Source organism: Salvia splendens, chromosome 11 (assembly GCF_004379255.2).
Source record: "Salvia splendens isolate huo1 chromosome 11, SspV2, whole genome shotgun sequence".
Classification (NCBI taxonomy): Eukaryota; Viridiplantae; Streptophyta; class Magnoliopsida; order Lamiales; family Lamiaceae; genus Salvia; species Salvia splendens.
Genome location: NC_056042.1, coordinates 6,593,217 through 6,621,135, shown reverse-complemented (window position 1 = coordinate 6,621,135; position 27,919 = coordinate 6,593,217). Strand labels below are relative to the sequence as shown.

General features: G+C 36.9%; 3 protein-coding genes across 3 annotated transcripts; 2 read left to right on the top strand and 1 right to left on the bottom strand.

Annotated features, from left to right (window-relative positions):
- Nucleotides 1-13,725: 13,725 nt before the first annotated feature.
- On the bottom strand, nucleotides 13,726-19,209 carry LOC121753964 (two-component response regulator ORR21). The gene is made up of 6 exons (XM_042149276.1): nucleotides 18,866-19,209; nucleotides 18,530-18,682; nucleotides 18,048-18,449; nucleotides 17,807-17,883; nucleotides 16,214-17,290; nucleotides 13,726-14,016 (listed from the first exon to the last, which is right to left on the bottom strand). The coding sequence occupies exons 1-5, from the start codon at nucleotides 18,996-18,998 to the stop codon at nucleotides 16,214-16,216; spliced, it is 1,842 nt and encodes a 613-aa protein (XP_042005210.1). The 5' UTR covers nucleotides 18,999-19,209; the 3' UTR covers nucleotides 13,726-14,016.
- A 5,463-nt stretch (nucleotides 19,210-24,672) lies between these two features.
- LOC121755399 lies at nucleotides 24,673-25,525 on the top strand. The gene is made up of 2 exons (XM_042150703.1): nucleotides 24,673-25,077; nucleotides 25,179-25,525. Exons 1-2 carry the CDS (start codon nucleotides 24,769-24,771, stop codon nucleotides 25,359-25,361), a joined length of 492 nt encoding a protein of 163 aa, XP_042006637.1. The 5' UTR covers nucleotides 24,673-24,768; the 3' UTR covers nucleotides 25,362-25,525.
- A 134-nt stretch (nucleotides 25,526-25,659) lies between these two features.
- Nucleotides 25,660-27,592, top strand: LOC121755398. The gene is made up of 2 exons (XM_042150702.1): nucleotides 25,660-26,995; nucleotides 27,547-27,592. The coding sequence occupies exons 1-2, from the start codon at nucleotides 25,858-25,860 to the stop codon at nucleotides 27,582-27,584; spliced, it is 1,176 nt and encodes a 391-aa protein (XP_042006636.1). The 5' UTR covers nucleotides 25,660-25,857; the 3' UTR covers nucleotides 27,585-27,592.
- The last annotated feature ends 327 nt before the right edge of the window (nucleotides 27,593-27,919 follow it).

Below are 27,919 nucleotides of genomic sequence, written 5' to 3'. Positions count from 1 at the left end.
TATAGTGTCAAGATAGAACATATTTGTATGTAAACTTTTGTGTGCATTATCTTCGTGTATTCAAAGTGAGTTCCCATGGTTCAATCCTTAGAGACACCATGGGTATTCGAATGTATGGAATGTATAATGTGCTAAGGTGAAATTCAATCGTTACGATATTTCATTTATGCAAAAGTTTGAATTTTGAGATGACTTGTTTTAGTTAATCAAGGATTGCACTAGAATAGGGGAGGATTGTTGGATATTTTAGTGTAATTGGATTAACTTGATTGATCAACGTGATCATAATGAGACATCAAATAAGTTGGAAGTGCGGAGTGTACACTTATTTCAATTCCTTATGATTAGACGGGGGTTCGGCGGTAGCGCCCCCGAGTAGCGGGGTCCAAGGGGCAGAGCCTCTGGCTGGGGTCGAAAGTTGCTGTACAGAAAATTCTTTCGGAAACGTAATTTCTGAAAGTTGAAGGACTATTTTGCAATTTCCTATTCCCGCCAAAAACTGTTAAAAACTGTTATGAAACGAAGAGACGCGACTCTTCGTTTTTAGCCTCTTCTTATGATCAATTTCTGGGTTCAAAGTTTGACAGAATCTACATACGAATATCTTCGAAACCTGAATTGTATCCGATCAAATATTGGTAGATACGCCAAATTGATTTGATTTGAAAGTCTTTCACGCCTTTCAGGACATCCGATTTGTTCACGTTTTGTTTAAACTCCCTAACAGGTAGTACACACTTGTCCCTAGTGTGGTTGCGCAGTAAAACATCTATTTCCTTTTTCATGGCTTCTCTCCATTGTTTGTGCCTCATAGCCTCATCTGCTGACTGTGGGATCTCCTCATCATCATAGAGTGCTTCCTCAAACGCCTGAGCCATCTCAGTTAGGTGACCTTTTTCCATATTTGCAATAGAGTATCTCGCCTTTCTGTTGATTTTCTCTGGAGTATACCTCTTTGGTGGTACTCCTATGTTCACCCTTGGAGGTAGTATGTATCGTCCAGTGTCAGGATCGATCCCCTCAATGTCATTTGTTTCATCTTCTTCAGAGTGATCATTATTCTCCCCCTGACTCTCATCCACAACATTAGATCCATTAATCTCATTGACAGGAACAAGAGTACTTACATCCGATATCAGGAGCGGAGAGTCGGTATTAGGACTTGTGTCACTTTCTGCTTCAGTCTGTACAACATCAGAGACTTGCCCAGCGGAGTTGCATACTGCTTCCTCTTGTAGGTCCGTTTCTGGTGCACTTGGCATTGACACCTAGCTTAGTTGGTCACTAACATTTTCCCTAGTATCACTCTCCCCTTGACCGCTAAGATGGGTATAGAAGTACTCAGATTCAAGAAAATCACAATTCATGGTCATGTATATACGATTAGACTTAGGATCAAAGCATCTATAACCCTTTTGGTTCACCCCGTAGCCCACAAAGACACATTTAATGGCCCAAGGGGATAACTTTGTTCGTTCATGTTTTGGTATATGGACAAAGACTGAGCAGCCAAAGACACGAGGTTCTAGGGAAAGATGTTGAGGGATAGTCGTGTGTAAGGCTAGGGTATCGGTTGGTGTTTGGAATTTTAGTATATGGGTAGGTAGCCAATTTAGAAGGTAAGCAGAAGTGGCAAGGGCTTCAGGCCAGAAGGTTTTTGGAACTTGTGATTCTATGAGCATGGCACGAGTCATTTCTAGTAGGATTCGATTTTTTCTTTCGGCTACCCCATTTTGTTCTGGAGTGTGGGCACATGTGGTTTGGTGTATCATTCTCTTTTCTAGGATAAACTGTTTCATTTTGGAATTGACAAACTCCCCCATTATCAGAGCGAAGGATTTTGATTAGTTTTTGGTATTGTGTTTGGACAAGGTTATAAAAGTGGACAAAATGTTCAAAAACTTCAGATTTATGTTTCATACAGTATACCCAGGTCATACGGGTACAATCATCAACAAATATAAGAAAGTATCTAAAGTCTTGTCCCCCAACTACTGGTGCGGGCCCCCAAACATCAGAATGTACTAAATCAAAAATGGTTTCAGTACGAGAATTACTCAAATGATAGGAGTTTCTATGGCTTTTAGCCAAAACACAAGTCTCACAATACATGCTAGATTTTGGAATAATATTAGGAAATAACATTTTTAAATAACCCGGAGAAGGACGTCCTAAGCGTCGGTGCCAAAGCCAAGCTTCCCTATCAGCAGACCCGTGAGTTAGCATGGAAGCTCCTTTTTGGGCTATCTTATCCACGTAGTACAGCCCGTTACTTTCAGTGCCACGCCCAATAATCTCTCCGGTCCTGATATCCTGTAATAGACAGAAATTTGGTTGCAGCAGCAATGTACAATTTAATTCCTGAGTCACATGACTGATTGACAACAATTTATGGGAAAGTAAAGGGACATACAAACAATTAGATAATTCTAAAGTTGGGGAAATCTTCACAGTCCCCGCCCCTTTTACAATTGTAAACTCCCCACTAGCAGTCTGAATATGAGATAAATGAGGTTTAGTAATATCTGACTCATCATAAGTCAACGTATCAGTAGCCCCGCAATAAAAAATCCACCTATTAATTTTTCCAGATCCTGCAGACACAACGCACTCTGCCCTAAAATTTTCTAAGACTTGAAAATGATTTTTACATTCAATTGGGGCTGATTCATATTTTTCTAAAAGCCTGGGGTCCTTTTAAGAATCTGGGAATTATTTGGGGCAAAATTGATAGAATTTTTGGCATGGGGTAATTTTTCTAAATTCATAAAACTCTGAGGGCTAGGTTGCAATCCTAACCCTAAGACCATGTTACCTCCCGCCGCCTCACTCATTTCTTCCTCCTCTAATCGGATTCCTCCGGCGGCAAATTGCCCAACTCTGGTTGTTTTTGGTGGTGCGCCAACCAGCTGCTCGTTGCCCCGAGCGTGAGCGACCACGTCACGGTTGCCCTCGGTGGCGACGAGGTTTGCTGCTCCTCCATCCGTTCCAACAGCTGCAGCGGCGTGGCCTTTGCTCCACGGTGGTCGATTAGTCGCTGGTTTGTGCTTCGACTCCCACCAGTCCGGATACCCCACCAATTCAAAGCATTGCTCTCTTGTGTGCTTCCGTTTTCCACAATTTGTGCACACCAATTTGGACCGATCTTCATCCGTTCTCCGTTCATCGGAGTGTCGCTGGTTCCACCCTCCGTTGCCGCTACTGCCGCCGCGGCGCGGAGCATTGGAGTGGTTCGGCCTCCCCCTGTCTCTCGCCGTGAATAGCCCTGCTCAGATCCAATCTCCTGGGGATTTCCGTCTGTAGTGCGGAGGATTTCCGATCGAATATCCTCCCGCTTTACTATGTTGTATGTCTGCTCAGCTGAGGGAAGTGGTTCCATCTTTAACACTTCTCTCTTTACAAGTTCATACTTATCATCCAGTGCAGTAAGGAATTGATAGAGTCGATCTTGTTCTGTTTCTTCATTGTAGATTTGGATATCCTCTCGGTACTTCATCTGGTTAGGCCGTTTCTGGTCAATTGCTGTCCAAATCTCATTGAGATCATTCCACACTTTCTCCAGTGTGTTGTTCCCTTATTTTAGAGTGCTCGCCCTACGGTGGAGATCGTATGTTTGCAACGAATCTCCGCCGCTTTTATATGTTACAGCTAGGCTGTCCCATATGTATTTCGCCGTTGGTTGTTGGGCAACTCGGCTGACCAGCTTGGTCTCGATGTTTTGGACTAGCCACGTAAATACACAATGATCGGCTTCCTGCCACTGTGTAAATGTTGGATCTGTTCTCGGCGGTGGGGGTGGGACTCCGGTGACGTGAGATACCATCCCTCTTCCGCTAATTGCGTTGTGCATCAGGATGGACCACACCGGATAATTCTCTCCGTTGAGTTTAAACCCTACTGTCAAGGGCTGAGAATCGGTTTTGTATATGGTTTTTTCTGGTTTGGTTTCGTGAATTTCTGGTGGTTGGTTTTGCATAAGTCTTTTACGCATGAAGTTTGAAAAGAGGCGTGCAAACTCATCCGCTTCGGATGTGTTCTGGCCGCCGGTTATCTCTTTTTCGGTTTCTGACATATCTTTCTTTCACAGGTATTTGGTCAAGAGGTTGAAAAGGGTTTTACGAGCGATGATGAAACTGATTCTGAGCTCCCAGAATCGCCCGCTCTGATGCCATGTTAAGTGACCAAGAAGAGTGGTTTTTGGTGTAATGTTTGATGATGATTCTCATTACAGTCTTTCCCTTTAAATAGGGATACAAAACATGTACAAGGAAGATTTCCAATATGGTAACTAGATCACTATTATTCTATACATAATTCGATCAATCCCTTGAAGTAGGGAATTGATCCTTGATTTATTCTTTCCTATTTTAACCAAATCTTTTCTTTATTCTAACAGAGCATGCATTTGTAAATTCTAGACCTCCGCCTATATAAATAGGCCGAATTTATTATTCCTCTGTTCCATAAAAAAAGTTCATATTTAAATATGAAAATCTTTTTTTCCTTCTTTTTTATTTTATCATTTATAGACTCCACTATCTATTATATTATTTCAATCATTTTTTTTGCTTCTCTCTTATCTTACCAATTACTCTTAAAACTTGTGACATTCTCAATTAGCTGATTTTTGTGGGACGAATGGAGTATAAACTTATAACGTGTCGATCATCTATTAAATTCACACATATAAATTGTGCAGACGTGGAAACTCATTATTGATAAAGCTGAGAAAAGATTAGGTCCAGAGCATTTGTCCTATCGGCAAGGAGCTTAGACATTGTTGTAAGAGGTGCCGAGTTCGAGCCCTCATGACATCATTTGTAATTTCCTCCTTTATATAGGAGTTTATTTTGGAAAGTTCGAGCCCTCATAGTTGTATTCAAAAGCCCCAAAAATATGGACAATTGATATGACACGAGAATTAAGACAAAATTGGTAAAGTAAAAAAGGGAAGGAGAAGAATAGTTAAAGTTGAAGGGGTTGGCAGGGGAAGATGTATCATGCTCATAACTTGAATTTAATCATGTTTTAGCGTAATTGAAACCTAAACAACTTACTACGGAGTTAGCCAATTTACCTCGTTAATTCTCCAAGGAATCGAAGTTGGCTAGCGCCTTCTCCACGTGAAGATCTTGAGAACTAAACCACGGATCTTCTGACTGGTTCCCGGACTGTACGCTGATATCAGTGTGGGCTGATCTCACCAGAATACTAGGACTTAAATAAAGAAGACGAAAACTCCTGACAGAGGGAGTTGAAAAATCGTCCCTCTTGTGCAAGGAGATGGGGACGAAAATTTGGAGAAAATATTAAGTGTTTTTATGTCTCCTTTATTCTCCTATTTATATTAAGTCACATATTGGGCCCAGACATGGATCTATGGAAGAATTTGGATATGGCCTCCCCCAATTAGCTTCTTACTAATTAAATTGGACCCACAGTTTAATATAATCTTATATTGGAATATTACGAGCAGCCACTACATAAGTAATATTGCACTGCCCATCCAAATCCGAAATTACAAGTATTCCGGGTTTCCATTTGTTTGTCGTTCATTTCTCGTGCTTAAGATAGAAACGTCCATTAATTAATTAATGTCTTCTATGAACTTAATTAATTAACATATTATTAACTCCAAGAGTGGACTTAGCAAGAAACGCTTATTTATTTTTCATAGAGTAATCAAACTCGAACTAGCTAGGTTCCGAATAATAAAACCTTGTTTCGAGCTCCTCTTGTGGACGTTATCAAACGAGACTCACCTCGCGCACGATTCAATATAATAGCAATCCTAACACTGCTATATATCAATCACCACTACCCAATATACCAGGATTCTTGGGTTGCGAAAAACCTGCATCTTTTGGTAGTTCAAAGTAGTGCATAATCAATACCGTTTGCTCAATGCTAACGTACATTGATTAAGAAATTAATTATCAACACCTCGTCTTTCAGTAGATAGCATAAAGATTCATCTTACTGTTGGATCCAATTCAGTGCTATATCACACCAATGTCATCTTATTTCAGTAAGGCTTAGAAATATGCGGACTGGCATTGCAACCTTTCACGATAGGTAGTCTAGGCCTGTCTAGGTTGTGAAATTCTTATTTTTCATTTGTTCAGAACTGACCGTGTTACCTTAAAGTGGACGACGCTCACAACCGGTCTACTAAAACAAAGACTTAAGCTTTGTTACGTTAATTAAACATTTAAATATGCAATAAACATTCATTAAATGTAAAACATAACACCATTATTACAAAAATAATCTGTTGCATCCATTGGAAAATAAAATATAGAGTTTTACATTATTCAATCACTCGAAAGGTGATTTCTAGTATACAAACTCTAACAATCTCCCACTTATACTCAAAACAGCTTTCGAGTATTCAAAAAAATTGTGCATTACGTCTAATTCTCCCACTTATACTTAAAGCGAGTTGAGGTCTTGAATGATTCGAACTCCCATCCCTTCAACATGGCGCTCAAACGGTTTCACCGCCAATGCCTTTGTAAAAGGATCTGTCAGGTTGTTCTCTGACGCAATCTTGACCACTTGTACGTCTCCTCTCTGCACAATATCTCTGATGATATGATACTTCCTCTCTATGTGTATGCTAGCTTTGTGAGCCCGTGGTTCTTTCGAGTTTGCCACAACACCAAAAATGTCACAATAAATGGTGATGCTCTTGGGCAGATTCGTAACCACACCTAATCCATAAGGAAATTCTTGAACCATATAGCCTCTTTTGCATCCTCTGAAGTGGCCACATACTCGGCTTCCATAGTAGAGTCCACGATGCATTTCTGTTTCACACTCTTCCAAATTACGGCTCCACCTCCTAAGGTGAACACATATCCAGAAGTAGATTTTCTCGAGTCCTGACCAGCTTGAAAATATGAGTCAGTATATCCTAAAGGACAGAGCTCGGCTGCATTGTAAACTAGAGCATAGTCCTTAGTCCGTTTAAGGTACTTGAGAATGTTCTTTACGGCAGTCCAATGTCCTTGGCCCGGATTCGACTGATATCTTGCCACCATGCCAACAACAAAGCAAATATCAGGCCTTGTACAAAGCATAGCATACATGAGACTTCCAACTGCCGAAGCATATGGAATCCTTCTCATCTGTTCTATCTCAGATGGCGTTTTGGGGCACATCTCTTGAGATAGATAGATGCCATGTCTAAAAGGTAAGAAACCTTTCTTGGTATCCTGCATGCTAAAGCGACTAAGTACAGTGTCGATGTAAGGTTCTTGAAATAAGTACAACGTCCTCTGTTCAAGATTCCGAAGAACCTTGATCCCGATGATGTGTCCCGCGTCTCCCATATCCTTCACCTCGAACTGGTTCGACAACCAAGTTCGTACTGATGACAACATCTTTTTATTGTTTCCAATTAGAAGAATGTCATCTACATATAAAACTAAGAACACAACATTCTCATTTTCAACCTTCTTGTAGACGCAGCTTTCATTTGGGCACTTTTCGAATCCAAACTTATGAACAGTCTGATCGAAACACTAGTTCCATGATCTAGATGCTTGCTTGAGGCCATAAATGGCCTTCTTAAGCTTCCAAACCATGTGTTATTTTCCCTTCACGGCATATCCTTTGGGTTGTTCCATGTAAATGGTCTCCTCATGACTCTCGTTCAAGAACGCAGTCTTAACGTCCATCTGCCATACATCCCAATCCATGTAAGCTACTATAGATAAAAGTATCCGGATCGATTTGAGCATGGCCACCGGGGAGAAGGTCTCGTCGTAATCGACACCTCCCCTTTGGGTATATCCCTTGGCCACTAGTCTTGCCTTAAAGACTTTAACTCGTCCATCAGGTCCACGTTTACTCTTGTATATCCATTTTCTCCCAATGGCAATACAACCTTCGGGTAGGAAGGACAAATCGTAGACGTCTTTGTCTATCATATATTGTAGTTCTGAATCCATTGCTTTCACCCATCCGCAATGATCGAGATCCGCCTGCGCCTCTGTAAAGTTCCAGGGATCTAATACATTGCTGTCCGAGGAGTGATCCATAGATTCCTCCAAACCAATGTATCTATCGGGCTCACGCGGCACTACAATACTGACAAACTCATAATTTAGGATGGTGTTGTGGGTAATGAGATGGTGATTTTGATGATTTAAGGTGTTTAATTTAGGTTTTTATCCACACATACACTAATTAGTGTTTTGACGAGTTTGTCGAGTGTTTGGAGCTAAAACAGGTGAAAATGACTTGAAAACGAGCTTGAAGGAAGAATCGCCCACTATATTATTCAAGTCATCCGCGCTTCAATGCGCGACTTTCGTATAATAGCCATAACTCTCTCATCCGGACTCCGATGGGGGCGTGCAAGATACTCACGCGAAGCCCTTTCGAAGACGAAGACAATGCTTTTGGAGGATTTTAGAGGAAACGCCCGACCGGGCGATTTTTATGGGGAAAACGCCCAACCGGGCGTTTTAGTCGCGAACTCCAGAAAGTTCGCCCGACCGGGCGTTTTGGCGACTTAAAATCGCCCGACCGGGCGATGTGTTCTGCGAGGCTTTACGTCTGTATTTCCGCCCCGGGTATAAAAGAGACCGAGGGTTTTCGTCTCCCACATCTCAGAGCCCCAATCCTCCTCCCTCTACACATTCTTCTACTCCATCTCTCACACATAACTCATCCATCTTCCATTGGAGCGGAGCTCTGCAGATCCAGGCAAGAAACGATTGAAGATTGAAGATTCAACCTTGGGTTCTATCGATTTCTTTCATATCTAGTGCTATTATTCTTATTTTTACTACTTGTCTATGAGTAGTTAAACATCATATGTAGATTTTTTGGTGAAGACTATTATAAACATGTTTTGATTTATTGAATTGAACTTTTCCTAGCTCTTGTGATTATTTTGCTTGTTCTTGTGCTTTTATTGTTCTTTTGTCTGGCCAACTTGAGAACTATGTTCGTTTAAGTAGATTAATCGAGAGATAGCTAGTTTTACGTGGTAAAAGGAACGAGTACAACACATAGGTTTATCTGCACTCGAGAGAGGGGACCCTTTGTGAGGACTTGAGTCTTAGGAACTTAAGGAGTTAGAATCTAATCTATTGGAAGGAGACTTTGATAGTTAGAATCTAATCTACTGGATAGGTGCACTCGAGAGAGGGCTTATCTGAAAATCGCGACTTTCCTAATAATCCTGGAGACACATAAAGGTAAAGGTTCTGTGATATTAATCATCACCAGGTCGTAGTAGTTGGATCCTAAAACTCTACTTTCTTTAGCCTGCTTTGTATTATTTTGCTTTTATATTTGTTTATATTTATGTCTTAGTTTATAAAACCAAAACCAAAAAAAGCTTCGTGTCTCTAGATAGTATATGACGCTTAGTATATGATAGCCAGTTGCAATCTTATTCCCTGTGTTCGATATCCCGGTACTGACCTTTAGCTATACTAGATCTACCCTGTATGCTTGCAGGTATTTTTAGTGCTAATAAATAGTGCATCAAGTTTTTGGCGTCGTTGCCGGGGAATATTATTGCATTAAGCTGATATTGTAGAACGGTTGATAATACTAATTTAGAGTTTAATATCTTGCATAGTTTTATTGTGATTTTTTCTCTTTATCTGTTTTTACAAGGGTTGCTATTTGAGGAGAGCACGGAGCACAATAATGGATTACCCTCCGCTCCTGCACAAAAGGCATCCCAAAGGAAATCCCGAGAATGGGGGTTAACTTTTGAGCTTCAAAGAACGTCAAGCTAAAGACGTTAACCAAGCGCTTGTTGGGAGGCAACCCAACATCGGTATCATTTTTCTCTTTTTTGTTTTAGTTTAATGTGTTTTCTTAGTTTACTCATGTCCATACCGACTTTACAAACTTATTCTTAATTTAATTTTGAATAAGTTTGGGGGGATGAAGTGGTGGACCTTGAGTTTAGTTGTTTTTGCTTGTTTTTGTTAATTTTTTTTTAATAATCCCGGGGTGAATCTTGTCATGAGCATAACAAAGAAAATTTAGAAATACTCATGTTTAGGAACATCAGACCGAGTTGCCTACGATTAAATGTTTGTGTTGATTGAGTTGACTTGATGCATTGATTTGAAGGTTTAGTGAAAATGTGCATAAATAATGAATTGCTTGTTTGCCTTGAATCTTGCATAAACCTTGTGAGACTTGAGCCATAGATTTCTTCCTTGTGTGATTTATCTGTATTCATGTATTTGTTTCTAGAACTTGCTCCTAGTCTGCTTAAGTCTGCAAAGTGTTTAAATGATAAAAGAGGACGTTAGGCCATCCTTCTTAGCTACTTTATATATCCAAATTATTGACCTTACTCAAAATATTTTTCCTAGCTAACCATTTTGAGCCTTTAAAGCCTTTTTCTTTGAAAGCTAAATAAAGGGGAATATTCATACACTCTTGAAGAAAGTTAGTTCATATCTAGTGAAAAGAGTCGGAGAGATAAGGTAGAAAGAAAAGTAGTGTGCTTACTTGTGAAAAGTGCATAGACATCTGTGGTTTGAATAAGATAATTGGTCGTGCACAAGAAAAAAAAAAGAGAGGATGTGCAAAAGAAAAAAAAAGGGAAAATAAAAAAAAATCAACGGAATTTGGGAAGTGAGAAGAAATTTAGACTAAGTCTAGAATTTACTGAGATATGAATTGTTGGTGGGGTGCTAAGTTTGATGTAGTAGAAATTGATCACTTTTGCTATGTTTGGGTTTAGTCACTTTTTAGCCATATTTCCTCACCTTACCAAAAAGCCTACATTATAACCTTAAATAAAGACCTTTCGGATTTTTGATTTTAATCACATAAAGTAGAGGAGAGATTAGACTTCGAGCAAGCCTATGGTAAACTTTGCATGTTGCATGATCTGAGAGCATATACTTTTTCCAATATACACTTTGTGAGTGAGTGATAAACACACTTCTAAACACTTGTGAGCGCATGTACTTCAAGGTGATCAACGAGCTAGTAATGAAAATGCACTAATAAGCTTTGCTTGATTTGATTTGTATTCTTGTCAAACTCTTTATTTCTTGTTACAATTTTTGAGGCAACTATGAAGTCTAGTTCTTAGCATCCGTGTTTCTTTATTAGTTTTTCTCTTGTTTTGTTTGAGGACAAACAAATATGCAAGTTTGGGGGAGTTGACAAACTCATAATTTAGGATGGTGTTGTGGGTAATGAGATGGTGATTTTGATGATTTAAGGTGTTTAATTTAGGTTTTTATCCACACATACACTAATTAGTGTTTTGACGAGTTTGTCGAGTGTTTGGAGCTAAAACAGGTGAAAATGACTTGAAAACAAGCTTGAAGGAAGAATCGCCCACTATATTATTCAAGTCATCCGCGCTTCAATGCGCGACTTTCGTATAATAGCCATAACTCTCTCATCCGGACTCCGATGGGGGCGTGCAAGATACTCACGCGAAGCCCTTTCGAAGACGAAGACAATGCTTTTGGAGGATTTCAGAGGAAACGCCCGACCGGGCGATTTTTATGGGGAAAACGCCCGACCGGGCGTTTTAGTCGCGAACTCCAGAAAGTTCGCCCGACCGGGCGTTTTGGCGACTTAAAATCGCCCGACCGGGCGATGTGTTCTGCGAGGCTTTACGTCTGTATTTCCGCCCCGGGTATAAAAGAGACCGAGGGTTTTCGTCTCCCACATCTCAGAGCCCCAATCCTCCTCCCTCTACACATTCTTCTACTCCATCTCTCACACATAACTCATCCATCTTCCATTGGAGCGGAGCTCTGCAGATCCAGGCAAGAAACGATTGAAGATTGAAGATTCAACCTTGGGTTCTATCGATTTCTTTCATATCTAGTGCTATTATTCTTGTTTTTACTACTTGTCTATGAGTAGTTAAACATCATATGTAGATTTTTTGGTGAAGACTATTATAAACATGTTTTGATTTATTGAATTGAACTTTTCCTAGCTCTTGTGATTATTTTGCTTGTTCTTGTGCTTTTATTGTTCTTTTGTCTGGCCAACTTGAGAACTATGTTCGTTTAAGTAGATTAATCGAGAGATAGCTAGTTTTACGTGGTAAAAGGAACGAGTACAACACATAGGTTTATCTGCACTCGAGAGAGGGGACCCTTTGTGAGGACTTGAGTCTTAGGAACTTAAGGAGTTAGAATCTAATCTATTGGAAGGAGACTTTGATAGTTAGAATCTAATCTACTGGATAGGTGCACTCGAGAGAGGGCTTATCTGAAAATCGCGACTTTCCTAATAATCCTGGAGACACATAAAGGTAAAGGTTCTGTGATATTAATCATCACCAGGTCGTAGTAGTTGGATCCTAAAACTCTACTTTCTTTAGCCTGCTTTGTATTATTTTGCTTTTATATTTGTTTATATTTATGTCTTAGTTTATAAAACCAAAACCAAAAAAAGCTCCGTGTCTCTAGATAGTATATGACGCTTAGTATATGATAGCCAGTTGCAATCTTATTCCCTGTGTTCGATATCCCGGTACTGACCTTTAGCTATACTAGATCTACCCTGTATGCTTGCAGGTATTTTTAGTGCTAATAAATAGTGCATCAAATACTTGGAGTAGAAGTTGAAATTTCGGGAATTGTTTGTACACTAGGTACGAGTTCTTGGTTAATGACGGAAGTTGGCTCGTCAAGAGCCACTTCACTGATGGGCTTATGATTCATTACAAAGTCTTCCTCTAAGAATGTCGCGTGAGTACTCACAATGACTTTCTTGTCTCGGAGACTATAGAATTCATAAGCTTTCGATCCTCTAGGGTACCCTATAAACACACATACCTTCGTCCTTCATCCCAGCTTAGTTGGATCCTTTTCCAATACATGAGACGGGCAATTCCAAATCTTAAGATGTGCTAGATAGGGCTTGCGCCCAATCCACAACTCATAAGGAGTAGTAGGCATGAATTTTAACGGTAAGTTGTCTAAAATATGACTTGCAGAAAGCAAGGCATGTCCCCAAAATGAAATAGGTAGTCGTGCATAACTCATCATCGACCAGACAATGTTCAACAACGTCTTACTCCTTCTTTCAGTCACGCCATTCTGCTGGGGCGTGCCCGGCGCGGTCAGTTGGGATTCAATTCCCGCCACCGATAAGTAGTCCAAAAACTCGGCACTGAGGTACTCGCCTCCGCGGTCAGATCGCAGGCTTTTGATACTCTTTCCATGATACGTCTCCACATATGCCTTAAACTCTTTGAACTTGTCAAAAGATTCAGACTTGTGGCACATCAAATAGACATATCCAATTTTCGAGAAGTCATTAATAAATGTGATGAAGTATCAAAAACCGCCTCTTGCCTCGGTCGACATTGGTCCACACACATCGGTATGAACGAGCTCAAGTACTTATTTGGCCATATTGCCCTTAGCCTTAAAATGCCTCTTGGTCATCTTGCCTTCCAAGCAGGATTCGCACGTATGAAACGGCTCCTTCTCTATACCTTTGCTAAGGTCTTGGTCCACAAGAGAATGGATCATTCTTTTATTGGCATGACCAAGTCTAAGGTGCCATAAGTACGTTTCGTTCATTGAACTTGAAGATACTTTTCTTTTCCTTGAAATTTTCGATGTTATATTGAGTTCTGATTTGCGATTATTAAACTGTGTAGATGTGATTGTGTATAGATTGTTTTCCATGATACCACGACAGATATAAGAACCATCTTTCTTAACAACGCAATTATCAATCAAAGAAATCGAATATCCATCAAAAACCAATTTAGAAACTGAAATTATATTTCTTCTAAAAGAAGATATCAACAAAACATTCTTCAAAATAAAAAATCTATCACTACTAAAACGCAAATAAACGTCTCCCACTGCTACGGCCGGCACTGGAGGCTGTGAAGTAGTGAGCACAAAATTGTACTCTTCAGTTGTGAGAACGATGTCCAAATTTTGTTTCCATTCTATGTAATTTTGGCCCTCGAGTTTGTTTTCTTTAAGAATTGCAGAAAGACGATTGAATGAAATTTTGACGATTTAGTTTGCACTGCAAAACAAAAGATTTACTATTTGTCATAAACTTATGTAAGAAATTTGAGTAGATTAGCCATAAAACTTTTCAAAATCTTACAACTGTAAAATTAAAATTTTGTACCCTCCATAAGAGGTCAATACGCATTAAAATTTTAGCATTTTACTGGTCACAACACCGACTAATAGTCCAGAGACCACATAATGGTATGACCGCCTAATGTTGCCTAAGCAAGACCACCAGATTTAGCATTACAGAATTTCATTTCTACAACACATTCCCATAACAATGTTCATGTGCTGCTAATAAAATCAAGTTATCTCATAAATTCTGCGTGAACACCTGAATCTCGCAGTTTCTTAGGATTATTGTCCCCACATAATGGGTGACGATAATATTAGAAACCACATTCTAGTTCACACTATTTATATTTGAGAAGTCCGCCCTCATGAACTTACTATTTCTTAGGATTATTGTCCCCACATGATGAGTGGCGATAATATTAGAAATTAGCTTCACAAATTGCAGACCAATAGATAACATACAAATTCGTCTTGTTGGTGGATCTAATTCAGTGCTATGCCACACCAATGTCATCTTATTTCAGTAAGGCTTAGAAATATGTGGACTGACATTGCAACCTTTCACGATAGGTAGTCTATGCCTATCTAGATTGTGAAATTCTTATTTTTCTTTGTTCAGAACTGACCGTGTTACCTTAAAGTGGACAACGCCCACAACCGGTCTACTAAAACAAAGACTTAGACTTTGTTACGTTAATTATACATTTAAATATGCAATAAACATTCATTAAATGTAAAATATAACAACATTATGACAAAAATAATCTGTTGCATCCATTGGAAAATAAAATATAGAGTTTCACAGTATTTAATCACTCGAAAGGTGATTTCTAGTATACAAACTCTAACAAAAGTAGTGTATGTGGATAGTTTGACCCACATTATTAGCAGTGTTCAATGATGATATAAGTATAAATAAGTTGATGTAAGAAGTAATAAATTGAGATAACTTTTCAAAAATAAAATGCACATATTTATGTGAGATGAGCGAAAATAGAAAGTGGACATTTTTTTATGGAACTAATAGAGTATTATTTAAGCTTTTTTTAAATGCCTAAGAAGGTGGTGAGGTGCATTATCTAAATCCAGAGGCGATTCTTCTGGGCAAAAAGAAAGATGAAAAGGGGAAGGGTAGAACTTGATTCCATGGGAAATTTTCCAAAAATCAATTGATGAAGGTCTGTCGCTACTTAAAATAATGATGGAGGTTTATACACGTTCATAATTCATTGTGAAAGGAAATCATTGGATCCAAAAGATTGGATATTGGGAGAGTGAGTAGGCAGCTATCACCAAGAGATTGGATAGTAGGTGGCAATCAAGAATATGTTATTTACTTCTTTGCCAGCTGAATTATGGAGTAAATAGTTCATCCTTCCTGTTTTAATAGATATATGTACTTCCTTCATTCCATGTTAATTGCACCATTCTATTTCGATTCGTCCCAAACTACTTACACTATTTCTAATTTAAGTTAGAATTAATGTATTTAATTAATATGTTAGATTAAGTTAAGCATTCATTTATTAAGTGATGTCTTATTACACTTAAAATTAAAATTTAATTACACTAAAAAACCAATCCCAAATTTACGACCTAAAATGAAAAGTGCGAGTAATATGGGACGGAGGGAGTACATAATTTTGACAGCAACTCGCATAAACTAACTACAACCACAGACCATATCCAACCTACCATATCCAACCTTAAAGAAAATTGACAGGCTCCTTCAACCCACGATATATGGAAGCTCGAAAAGCTTAGAGCTAAACTATACAAGTGCTACAATGAATAAATCACAAATTCTAAGACCAATACCCGTCAACTACACAATTCACAGCCGGCTGCTACAAGATTTAGATATAAATATTTCAATCTAACTCATATTTATTACTTATTCCCTAAATTCTAGGTGGGAGAGCTATTATACTTGTGCATCCTCTAATCCACCAATACGCTTCGTCAAGAAACCTCATCTCTTCAGTCCCACAACGCAGCATACAGTTGGTACATTTTATTTAGATGAGAAAGACAAACTTCAACATTTTCACTACATAATCACATGTTTCATAGATCTAGACAGATGGCTTAATAGATATTACTGTGATGAATGCAAACAGAAAGTTTACCTAGTCAGAGAAAATACTCATCAGATCATTTTGGGAAAAGAGCTGCTTTACTGGAGTCCCCAATTTTACACTTCCCACCAGATCCATATTTGGCTCTTGCTTCACTTTGTTGCTACTGCTCTCAAAAGATCTCACTTGACTTAGGTTGCGCATTGGCAATTCCTGTTCATTGACAGCAAAGCGGCTAGGTATGGACGTTCCTCTACCTGTGTATACATGATTCCCTGCTGGTCCTTCCACCAAAAGCAGCTTACCATAAGAACCTTGATGCACGACTGCGTTGATTGTAGAGGCTGAGCTCTGAACTCTTTGACAAGAACTTTCTTGTATATTTCTTGAGCAAGATGATGTAGATGAAACAGAAGCTGCATCCCTAGGCACACTCACTGCTTTACATTCCACTTCCAAGACTTGTCCAATACCTGACGAGATCAAGGGGTTATTATGATCCACTGCAGAATTTCTAAAGCTGCAATTTTGATTGACAGAAGCAGGGCTATTTCCTGCTTGATGATTTTGTGAAGACTGAGATGGAACTACTAAGCAAGAAGGTTTCACATTGATTGAACGACTTGGCTCTGGCATCATAGATTGCTTCTGCTGTTGCTGTACAAAGGTTAGCAAACCGTCCGTTTCTGTGACAGTGCCAAGGTTACAGGCTGGTACCAAATCACCAAGGATTTTCGACGACCAGGCTGCAAATTCGGGGTGTACGTCGCCATTGGACCTAAGAGGCTGAGAACTTTGTTTGGAAATGTTGGGTGAACATTTTATCAGAGGCTGGGCATAAGCAACCCGATCCACAGAAACACATTTAGACCCTTGAAGAGATGCATGCAGCAAAGTTCTCTGATCCACCCCTGGCAAGATTAAGTTCCCTGTGGGTCGAGAAATCTCAGCGTGTAGAGCTGCTAATGTCGGTGGAGGAAGTTGGCCAGAAGCTGCCAATGCTTGAAACTCAATCCTTCCAAGTGAAGCTAGTTTCAGATTCTGCTCCACTGGCCCACAATAAGAAGAAGCAAGACCAACCTGTTGATGAACTACCCCACTCAACCTCTTTAAGTATAGTCTAAATTTCTGCAGATTGACATAATAATAACCAGAAATGAGATAATCAAAATGAGAGTTGTATTGTGGAATGTGGACTTGAAGCTCTGACAAAAAAATCTTATGTGAAAAGATGTGATCCATAGCATAGCAATGGTAGCAACAACCATCGAATTATACAGAAATTGTGTGAAATATTAAGGCCCGACAAGAGATCGGTATTATGAGTCAAGGACACTGAAGAAACAGACTACTACATTTTTTCACAAACAGTCAAGGACAGCTACATTACATAGTTACATAAGAAAACAAAGCATTTCCGATATCTCCCATATTTCCAAGAATATCTGAACAGTTGTAGCCAAGGATGACATCGGAAAAGGTTAAGTATTTTCAAATTTTACACTATTATCCTGTAGTTGAAAGTAAACTATGGCACATAAAGATTCTAAAATCACCAATGCTGTATCATATATTTTCAGCTTTGGAATTATTCAGAGATGAGATGCAACCAACAAAGACTAGATGTGAGGGAAAAAATGAGACCTGTAAATGACTAGCAACATTCTCCCTTGTCAACCCAGGGACATTCATCAATTCAAGAATTCTCTTGGGTACAGCCTCTGAAAAGAATCCAAAGATGCTAACAGATGTCAACAATTACATAGATAAATTTAAAAAATATATATATCTCCAGTGAAAATAATGATATCGATCTCTAAATGCATTTATTGCACCAGTAAGTTAAGTTTTCAATAATATAAGAACGTAAAAGGCAAGTCCATACTATCAATCCCGAGCTGATTTACAGCAGTGACGAATTGCTGATGGAGCTCTACTGACCAAACCACACGAGCCTTCTTTGACGTGGTAGGGTCATCGTTATCCGTTTCATCATCTTCATCTTTCGAGTCTCTCCTTTTCTTTTGCATTTTATTAACCTCGTCAACGTCTGCCCCTTCATTCAAAGAAGAAGCATATTCATTATCCTCAATCCCTCGTTTTCGACGATCATGGTCTTCCACGCTACACGAATGATCATGTTCTCTCATTTCATACTGTTTTTTCCTAACAACATGCTGCCAAATATTCTTTAACTCTTCGTCCCTGATAGGCTTAATTAAGTAATCACAAGCTCCGTGCCTTACTCCACGCATGACCAGATTAGTCCTTCCATCCGCCGACATCACTGCACAACAGAATCAATTGTCAAGTAGGCATAACCAATTTTTGAAGGCTTATCCACAAGAAGGCAGAAGCATCACTCACTTATCACAGGAAGGCCAATTTCCAGTCCAACTAGCTCAAGAAGCTTGAAGCCATCCATATCCGGCATGTGAACATCACTCAGAACTACATCAAAAGAGCCTTTCCTTTCCCTCAATAAGTTCAGAGCAACTGTAGCCTGCGAACAACTGGTAACTGCAAGGACATCAACACTTTGAAATAGTATAACTCATCACAGCTGAATCCAAAGTGCTCTCAGCTAATTAGAATTCAATTGATTGCATTTCAACGGTAATTCGCTTAAAGTCGCAGCAATCAACAAACTAACGCACTGAATCGTGAAATTGAGCAGGCGAAAAATCAGAAAACGTGACTAACCATTATACATGCACTTGCGAAGCATTTGCTCCACAACGCGGAGGCAGATGACGTCATCATCCACTACTAAAACCCTCAGCCCCACCGGGAATTGCTGCGACACCTCCAATTTTCCACCGCTCGTGCTCGCCATTATCGCCTCTGCCGAAATCGCCGGAAACCATGAGACGAGAAGAGATCTGGAGGAGAATAAGAAGCGAAAACAAGGAGCACAGCAGAAGGAGAGCAATGATTGAGTAGGAAAGATTTAAATATGAAAAAGGATAAAGCGGAAGAAACTGCATCAAAGGTATTGCTAAACAATCTTTGTACGGATCTGTCTGCCGTCATTAATGCGATGCATTCCGTATTCATTAATTATCGAATTTTAGACTAAATGCATCTAAATATGGTAAATTTTATGTTTGCCGACAACAAACTAAAACAAGAAAAACCACTAGAATATGCTTTTATTAGATTAGATTGGTGCTCATTCTACATCACATGCATAAATTTAATTTTAATAACATTATCAAATATTGTGATAATACAATCATTTTTAAATTTATTGCAAATAACTCTTGCCACGTTTTTTTATCCGTTGACTCATTATTATATAATTAATTGTCTATAATTACATTGTGAAATTATTTAGTTGGAGAGAGTTGGCTATGACTCATCGTCATGTAATTATTTATCTAAGTTATAGTAAAATTTATCTCATGAACCAAACTAATACTTTCTTCCTCCCAAGATAGTTGAGTCATATTCCGTTTTGGATTGTTCTAAGATAGCTGAATCATTTTCTTATTTGATAAAAGTTTTATTCACTTTCTTATTTTACTTGGTATTCATCTCGCTTATTTTATTCTTTATTTTATTTTATTCTTTTTTTTATACATGAGTTTCTTAAATTTTGTCCCAAAACAATTATTATACTTCTTCCGTTCTATCTTAAGTGATTGATTGTTTTTTGGCACGTGTTTGAAGAAAAGGATAATAAATAGTTAAAGTCGAGAAAAAGGCGTAAACAGGGACCGAGGGGGTATAATCTTGTAAATTGATTGGAACCATGAAAGTTGATGGGGACCAAATACATGTCCATATTAAATTTATATCACTGATTGTGACAGATCGCATTTACCACTTTAAAAATCACCCCCAATAAAAAAATAGTACCAACCGTGATTACTAGTAACTTTTTTCAGTTATTCACCTACCTCAATGATTAAAGTAAATAGACCCTGTGTAAAGCCGGATTATGGCACACAAATTCAATATTTATAAAGGGTAGTGATTTAGAGACATAATGTCTCCATGCCATAATACCTTTATGTTTTTTTTGCTATGACTATTTTTTAAATTGAGACTATTTTACCCTACCATTAATAATACCATGAAATTTGCACTATTTTGTTCCCATCATCAATATATCAAGATATATACTATTATTGTTGTTTCCAAAAAATAAGATTGTATTTCATAATTTTAGGAATTGTTTAACACTATGAAAATAATTGGATGAGACTACTACTCACGTTTTACATTACTATTTTATTGTATCATATATCAACTAGTTGAGATTTAAAATTAAGAATATAAATAATTATAAACTCATTTTATTAATATTATCTATATTTAAAGAGTTAGGAAGAAAATACTAAAATAGCTTTAAAATTTTAACAACATATGATTATATGATCTGAGTTGTAATATTAAAAAATTAAGAATTTAAAGAAATTAAAATTTTTGAAACGTGAAAAATTAAAATTATGAAAATTTTAAAATCAAAACCGCAAACTCAGCAAGTATTAATACTCCATATCATATACGATCAATTTTAATTTATTGCATGATACAGCGAACTAAGCTAAGAATTATACTACATATTTATACTAGAAAAAGAGAAAATATTAACTATATAACTTAAAAATATTACATAGACTTTTAGGAACATGTGATTATTTTTTTTATCAATATCCGATTGTAGCGTTCTAAAAATTAAGAATTCAAATAAATTAAAATTTTAGAACATGAAGTATTTAGAATCAAATCCGCAAACTCTATCTATATGATTATCAAATTTTAGTTTGTTGCATAATATAGTGAATGAGTCAATAACTCCTAATATTTTGTAAAAAAAGAGAGAAAACTTTAAGTATATATCTTCATAATATTAAATAAATGAGTTAAGAATATGTGATTATTTTTTATTGAGATTGGATGCAATGTTTCAAAAACTAAGATTTTAAAAGAAATTAAAATTTTTAAAAGTAAAGAATTAAAATTATAAAATTCTTAAAATAAAAGCACTAAACTTAATTTGTAATATTATATATCAAAATTTTAATTTATTGCATAGTGAGTGGGGCCAAGAAGTCTATTTTATTTATCGATAACCGATTATAATATTAAAGAATTGAAATAAAATTATTAAATTAGTAAAATTAAATCTGTAAACAAAATTCAAATCAAAATTATGAAATTCATAAAACTAAAATCATAAACTTAACTAATGATTTAAGAACATGTAATATCGATGTTCAATTATTTTGACGAAAAAAAAAAATCATGAACAGTAATTTTAATTTATCTCATTGTCATGTATATCTTTAATTAATTTATTATTAAATGTTTGACTATTTTGTATTTATATTTTTAATATTAGTATAGGTTTTATTAATAATATTAAACCAAGAATAAGTTAACTTAAGTTATCATCATTTGTGAATCCTATGTGAATCACTATTAACTTTTAAATAAATTTATATTTATTGTAACTAATTTTTTAATTGAGGGAATATTAAAAGTATGTCATAATTATAGGGATAGCAAATCTTATTCACTTTGATTAGAAGATGTAACGGTTATAGGGACAAGAATGTACATACACAAACCATAAATTTAATAAGAAATTAAATATAGTATAAAATGACCATTTAATCCTCACTTGTGGCATTGTCATTATATCTCTAAATCATTTTTATTTAGTTTAAAGCAATTTATAAAGTACTAATTGGTTTCAAATTAGACGTTTAAATTCACAACCTTGAACAAGTATTAAAATCCAGTCATTTGATAAAATATCTTCTCAAATTAAAGTGACAAAAAATTGAAATTTCCGATGATCTGAATTTTTTTGGATAAGTTTAAGTACTGATAAAAGAGAAGTGGAATATGTTATGTGTATATTATTAATCGTGATTAGGTTAACATTTTTATAGTGAGATTTACACCCATATGGCAAGTTTCAATTAAGTAACTAGAATCCTCTATACATGATAAATACTAGATCAATTTACAATTCTCGGCTAATGATTGTGGTTTATATTTTAAGATAGCACTCTCTCCATTCATTAGTAGTGGAATAATTTTATCATTTTAATACGTTCCATAACAGTGAAGTCATTTCCATTTTTAGTAAAAAACAACATATATCTTCTCTCTTCCTTTACTCTCTCTTACTTTATTCTTTTTTCATCTTTCTACTTTTTTCATTTCCTACTTTATTCTTCCTTTATTTAACTTACTCAACAGTCAACAAAAAATTTCTTAATCTCTGTATCAGAAAAGAATACCTCCACTATTATGGAACGAATGAAGTATTTTATAAATGAATAATGTTTTGGAGACATAATGTCTAAGACATAATGAGGTTAAAATGGTAATTATATATTATGTGGTATTTTTAATTAAAATTTTATTTTATGTGTTTACTTTACTACCCCTATATTAATTTGTGTATTTATTACACCTATAACCTATTTAAGGATATAAATGTAGATTATGCATATATTATGCATGCATTTAATAAACACGTGAATCATATATACGATTTTAAAATATGACGGGATAATATTTTTTTATCTATTCCCCTTTTATTGCATTTATTTAAAGAAAATTTTAAAATATAGAGTAGTACAATTTTACTACCAAATAAAAAATATTGGATTTCTTTACAAATTAGTTTTATAAATTTTAGTTTAAAATTACTAACTAAAAAAAGATATTAATGGAGCTTATGATTCTTCATTTTCTTAATTCTTAATATAATTAGTTGATGTATGATATATTAAATAATCTAAAATGAGAAAATTTGATTCATCCAATTATTTTCGTGTTAAAAAATACAATAATTTTTTATTTTTGAAACGTTATAAAGTTAACTTTCTAAGCATAATTTTATAGAGTCGAAAACAAATATTACATGTGATAAAAGTTAAGAAAATTAATACAAAAATACAAAAGATAACGCAAATAAATGATTCATCATAATAACTACTACTATTATTTAATCATACAATTCAAATTTGAATAAGAAATTTAACAAAAAAAATAATAAAACCGGCTATGAAAGTATAACATAAAAAAGAAAATAACTCATAATTAAATTATCAACTGATTATATAAAAATTTATTTGAAAAAATAATAATAGATGAAGCTATCAAATTATTTTATTATTAAATAATAATTTAGTATGTATTTTGTTAATTACTATTATAGTAACTAATTTATAATCTAAATTCATGATTTTTAAATAAATAAAATAGTATAAAATTAACATGAAAAAAATTATGTGTAAACATATAAAAAGTTTCGAGCATGATTGTAGTTTATCTCTAATCAAATCAATAAATATGCATTTAGATAAAGATATTTAATTTGATTTAATATTCCTTAATTAGATTTGTATCCATTTAACATGATATTGGGTAAAGTAGTCATAATAAAAAAATATATCTATGTCAAAATGCCATAAGGGTATTATGGCATGGAGACATTATGTCTCTAAATCACTACCCATCGGCAATATGACAATTTCAAAATCAACCGCTAACTTATTTCACCATTTATAATATTTTTTGTTCAATTTTCAATTTAGAAAATAAATAACACTAATTTAAAACACCAAGATGATTTAAAATTAAAATTAATTAAAATCAACCAAATAGTAGGAAACTGGGAATGGTAAAATTAGGAGAACAATGTAGATATTTATAGATGGAAAAGGGTTTTTAAATTAAGTAAAAATAAAAAAAATTCAAAAAATTGCGGATTTCAACCTACAATAAGGGTGGAAAAAATGGCACAACGTCAGGCACCCACCCATGGGTACAGTTGTTTTTCACGGGCGGTTGCATTCTACCATCCTGTAATAAGGCCTTAAAATGCGGCGACCCTATATTTAGGACTTATTGTGAGTTAATAGTGATAAAATGTAAACTCTAAATATTATACAAACTCCAAGTTATGATTTTGAATGTTAGAAATGTCAGCAGATGACAAAATAACAGTAACAGAAAATGTCAACACAATATCAACATAGCATAAATTGTTGAAAGTGTGTTGACATTTTTTGTTATTGTTATTTTGTCATCTGTTGACATCTTTTAACGATCTATATCATAGTTTGAAGTTTGCACAATATTTATAGTTTGCATTTGATCATATCTCTATCGTGAATGCCCTAAAAGACTGTCTATCTCTCTTTTTTTTGTTTTCTAATCAAAAGAAGAGTAGTACAATTTTAAAAATTTTGGCATCCGAATTTTTGGATGAATTTTAGTTATTACTAGTATAGTTAAAAAGTTAGATTTCATTTGCTACATTAAAAACGAATCTAACTGAGACGAAATTAAGAATTCAAATATCAATTATCTCAGGAGCATTTTGAAATTTGAACCAATTAGAATAGGATTTTAGAGTTTAATGTCAAAGCAAGTGGTGTAAAATTTCGCTATTAGCACACACGTCATAAGCAAGTGAAAAATCTCACTAGTGATAAAAATGGCTTAAAGCATTTGTATATTATCCTGTTATCTTTTCCCGATTTAAAAAATTGTAATCCTCAAAAATATTGAACCTTATCGTTGTGCATCTTCACATCCACCAATTCACATCTACTCCCATTTCCTTCGATTCCATGTTAAAGCAATTGGGTAAATGGACCTCAAATTCCATGCCACTCTTCCCTCATCCCAACACATTTTCGTACACCCAAACAGCCCCCTCCTACTCCTCTCCCGTCTCCAATATTCCCCTGAAAATCCGAATCAAACGAGCTAACGAAACTCTACATCGTGCAAGGAGAAGAGTAATATATGAGGACGAGGATTATGGATATAACGAAGAGTTAGCGATGCTCGAATCTTACACTCAATTGGTGAAAGATGAGATCCTTTTGGTACAAGCAATGGTGGATGATGAACAAGTTGAAGTTCTCATCTACAAGGTACATTATCCTTACTATTTTTGAAACTTTCCTTTATAATTTTATATACTATATTTATGTAAAAATTAAATTAAATTAAATTTAAAATCATATTGAAACAGGGATTTTCGTCGTGTCTGAATTATGGAACCTCTTCAGATCCTTCAAGAAGTGTGTTGCCAGCAAAGGCAAGGGTGAGAAGCATAGATAGAGCTAGAGGGCCGTTTGATCCTTCTAATATTGAGTATATTGAGCGAGCCATCCCTTTTCCTCAATTTCAAACTCGTCTCCACAACCAAAAGTGAAACACCTCCCTTATTTTTATCATTATCCTTTTTTCGTTTTTATTAAATGCTCTTTTTTCTTCTCAAGAACTCTCTTTTTTTCCATATCTTTTCTAATTACAACATATTATGTACCTAAATTTTGTCCTCCTAGCTCGATTAGGCAGGTTATAGTTAAGGATTAACTGAACTGTAATAGTATTTGTTAGTTACCCCCTGTTGGAAAGAGATCAATTAAGAATCAATTAGGGAATTAGATTGATTTGCACACATTAATTGTAATTGATACTAGGGTAAATCTTACCATGTATAGAGGGATCTTGGTGTGTATTTGAGGCTGCGTATTCCTCACTGTAAATCAATCAAGAAAGATGAATAAAATTGAGCCTTTCAACATGGCATCAGAGCATGCTTTTTCGATCCTAATTGGTGAACTCAGAAATTGATTCGTCACAGTTCAATACCCCTCTCAAACCCTTCGACCAAAACCAAGGCAGACACTCCATCCATACCTGCAATGGCAGACAACAAAGAAGAGAAGCCATATGTAGAGGATTCGAGATTAAGGATGAGTAAACAAGTTACTCTGGCAGTCAAGCTCAATGGACACAACTATCCTCTCTGGCACAAACTGATGAGGATAGCCATCGGAGGAAGACGGGCAAACCGATACATCACGGGCGTACCAGAACCACCACTACCGGGGGCAAAAGACTATGCCGAATGGGAGGAGACCGACATGATAGTATTCTCGTGGATAGTCGACAATATCGAAACTGATATTGTTGTGGATTTTGCGCACCACCAAACCGCACAAGCTCTGTGGGAGAGCTTGTTCGTCACCTTCGCAAGCACTTACGATCCGTACCTGTTGTATGATTTGGAGGAAAAGGCGAGTAAGATAGTGCAAGGAGAACAAGGACTCGAGACTTACTGGCGGCGTCTCCATGGAATGTGGATCGAGATAGATCGATGCGAAAATCGACCAATCGATTGTTGCGACAAAGGGGTCGGACAGTTTCGAACATACATCGGGACAAGGCGATTGTTCAAATTTCTCACCGGATTGAACGAAAAATTCGATGGAATCCGGCGAGATATCCTCAAAGAACAGCCGCTGCTCTCAGCCGAAGTTGCGTACGGTAGGGTGAAACGAGAGGCTACCCGGCTCAAAATAATGCCGCCGGCAGCAAACTCGGACCTCCCAATCGGCGCGACGAACGGCGATTCATCATCGGGCAGAGTAGGACTCGGTTTCGCTGCCCGGAATCTACCTCAGCAACGACACAATCAATCGCCACCACCACGCGCCACCGGACCCAACCGCAAGACAGGATTTAAACCGGACAAATCGAAATTGTGGTGTTCTCACTGTGGGAAGCAGAAGCATACCAGAGAATCGTGCTTCCTCTTGGTCGGATTTCCCGATTGGTGGGACGAAAACCAAAAGGCGAAAGCCCGATTAGCGATCGGGATGGAGGAAGGCGGAAGCGGTGGACTATTTCCAGTCGGAGGGGGCAACCGCGAGGCCACCAACCCTCGGGGGAGGAACGGAGATGGAGATTCCCGAACCGGCGGGGGCGGCAAGCGTGGGGAGGCGGACGTGATCAGAGAAGCAGCGTTCGCCGAGAGGAGAGGAGCTGTCGGGATAGGAGGTAACGGATTGGGGTTTAACAACCCTAATCCATGTTTTGTTTTGCAATCAAGTCCTCCTAATCTGAGTAATATAGGAAATCCACCCCATCAGTCCCAGAATTTGCAATTTGCACCCCATATTAAGAATGATGCTCAATTTAGCCCCCAGCATGTTAAAAACCGAAAAACAGCCCCAAATTTATCTAAAATTTCATATGTGACCCCAAATCCCTTTGCACCCTTAGAAAGAATTTCCGCTGCGTACATGGCTCGAAGTATAACTGATTTTAAGGAAAGTGGGTGGATATTTGATTGCGGGGCCACAGATACAATGACATATGATAAAAATGATTTTTCTGTAATCAATGAGGCTACAAAGAGTGTGATTCAAACTGCCGATGGGGAACTGACAGCCGTAGGTGGAAGTGGAACCATAGAAATTTCACCCACCTTGAAATTATCCAACTGTCTTTATGTGCCCAAATTATCTCATAAACTCATGTCCATTAGTCACGTGACTAAGGAGCTCGATTGTACTTTACTGATGCATCCTAATTTCTGCGTATTACAGGATATCAGGACGAGGAGGATAATTGGGCGTGGCACTGAGCGTCAAGGCCTCTACTATGTGGATGAGATTACTCAACAAGGTGGCACCGCGATGCTTGCTCACGGATCTGCTAATCGAGAAGCCTGGTTGTGGCACCGCAGATTGGGACATCCATCCTCGGGTTATCTTAAAATTCTATTTCCCAAGTTTTCTAAATTTAAAGACATTTCGTGTGAATCTTGTGTTTTGGCGAAAAGCCACAGACAATCGTTCAAAACTCGTGATACACGAGTTAAGGATATTTTTTCTTTGGTGCATGCTGATGTGTGGGGCCCTGCGCCTATTACTGGTGATCATGGTTTTAAATACTTTCTGATTTTCGTGGATGACTGTA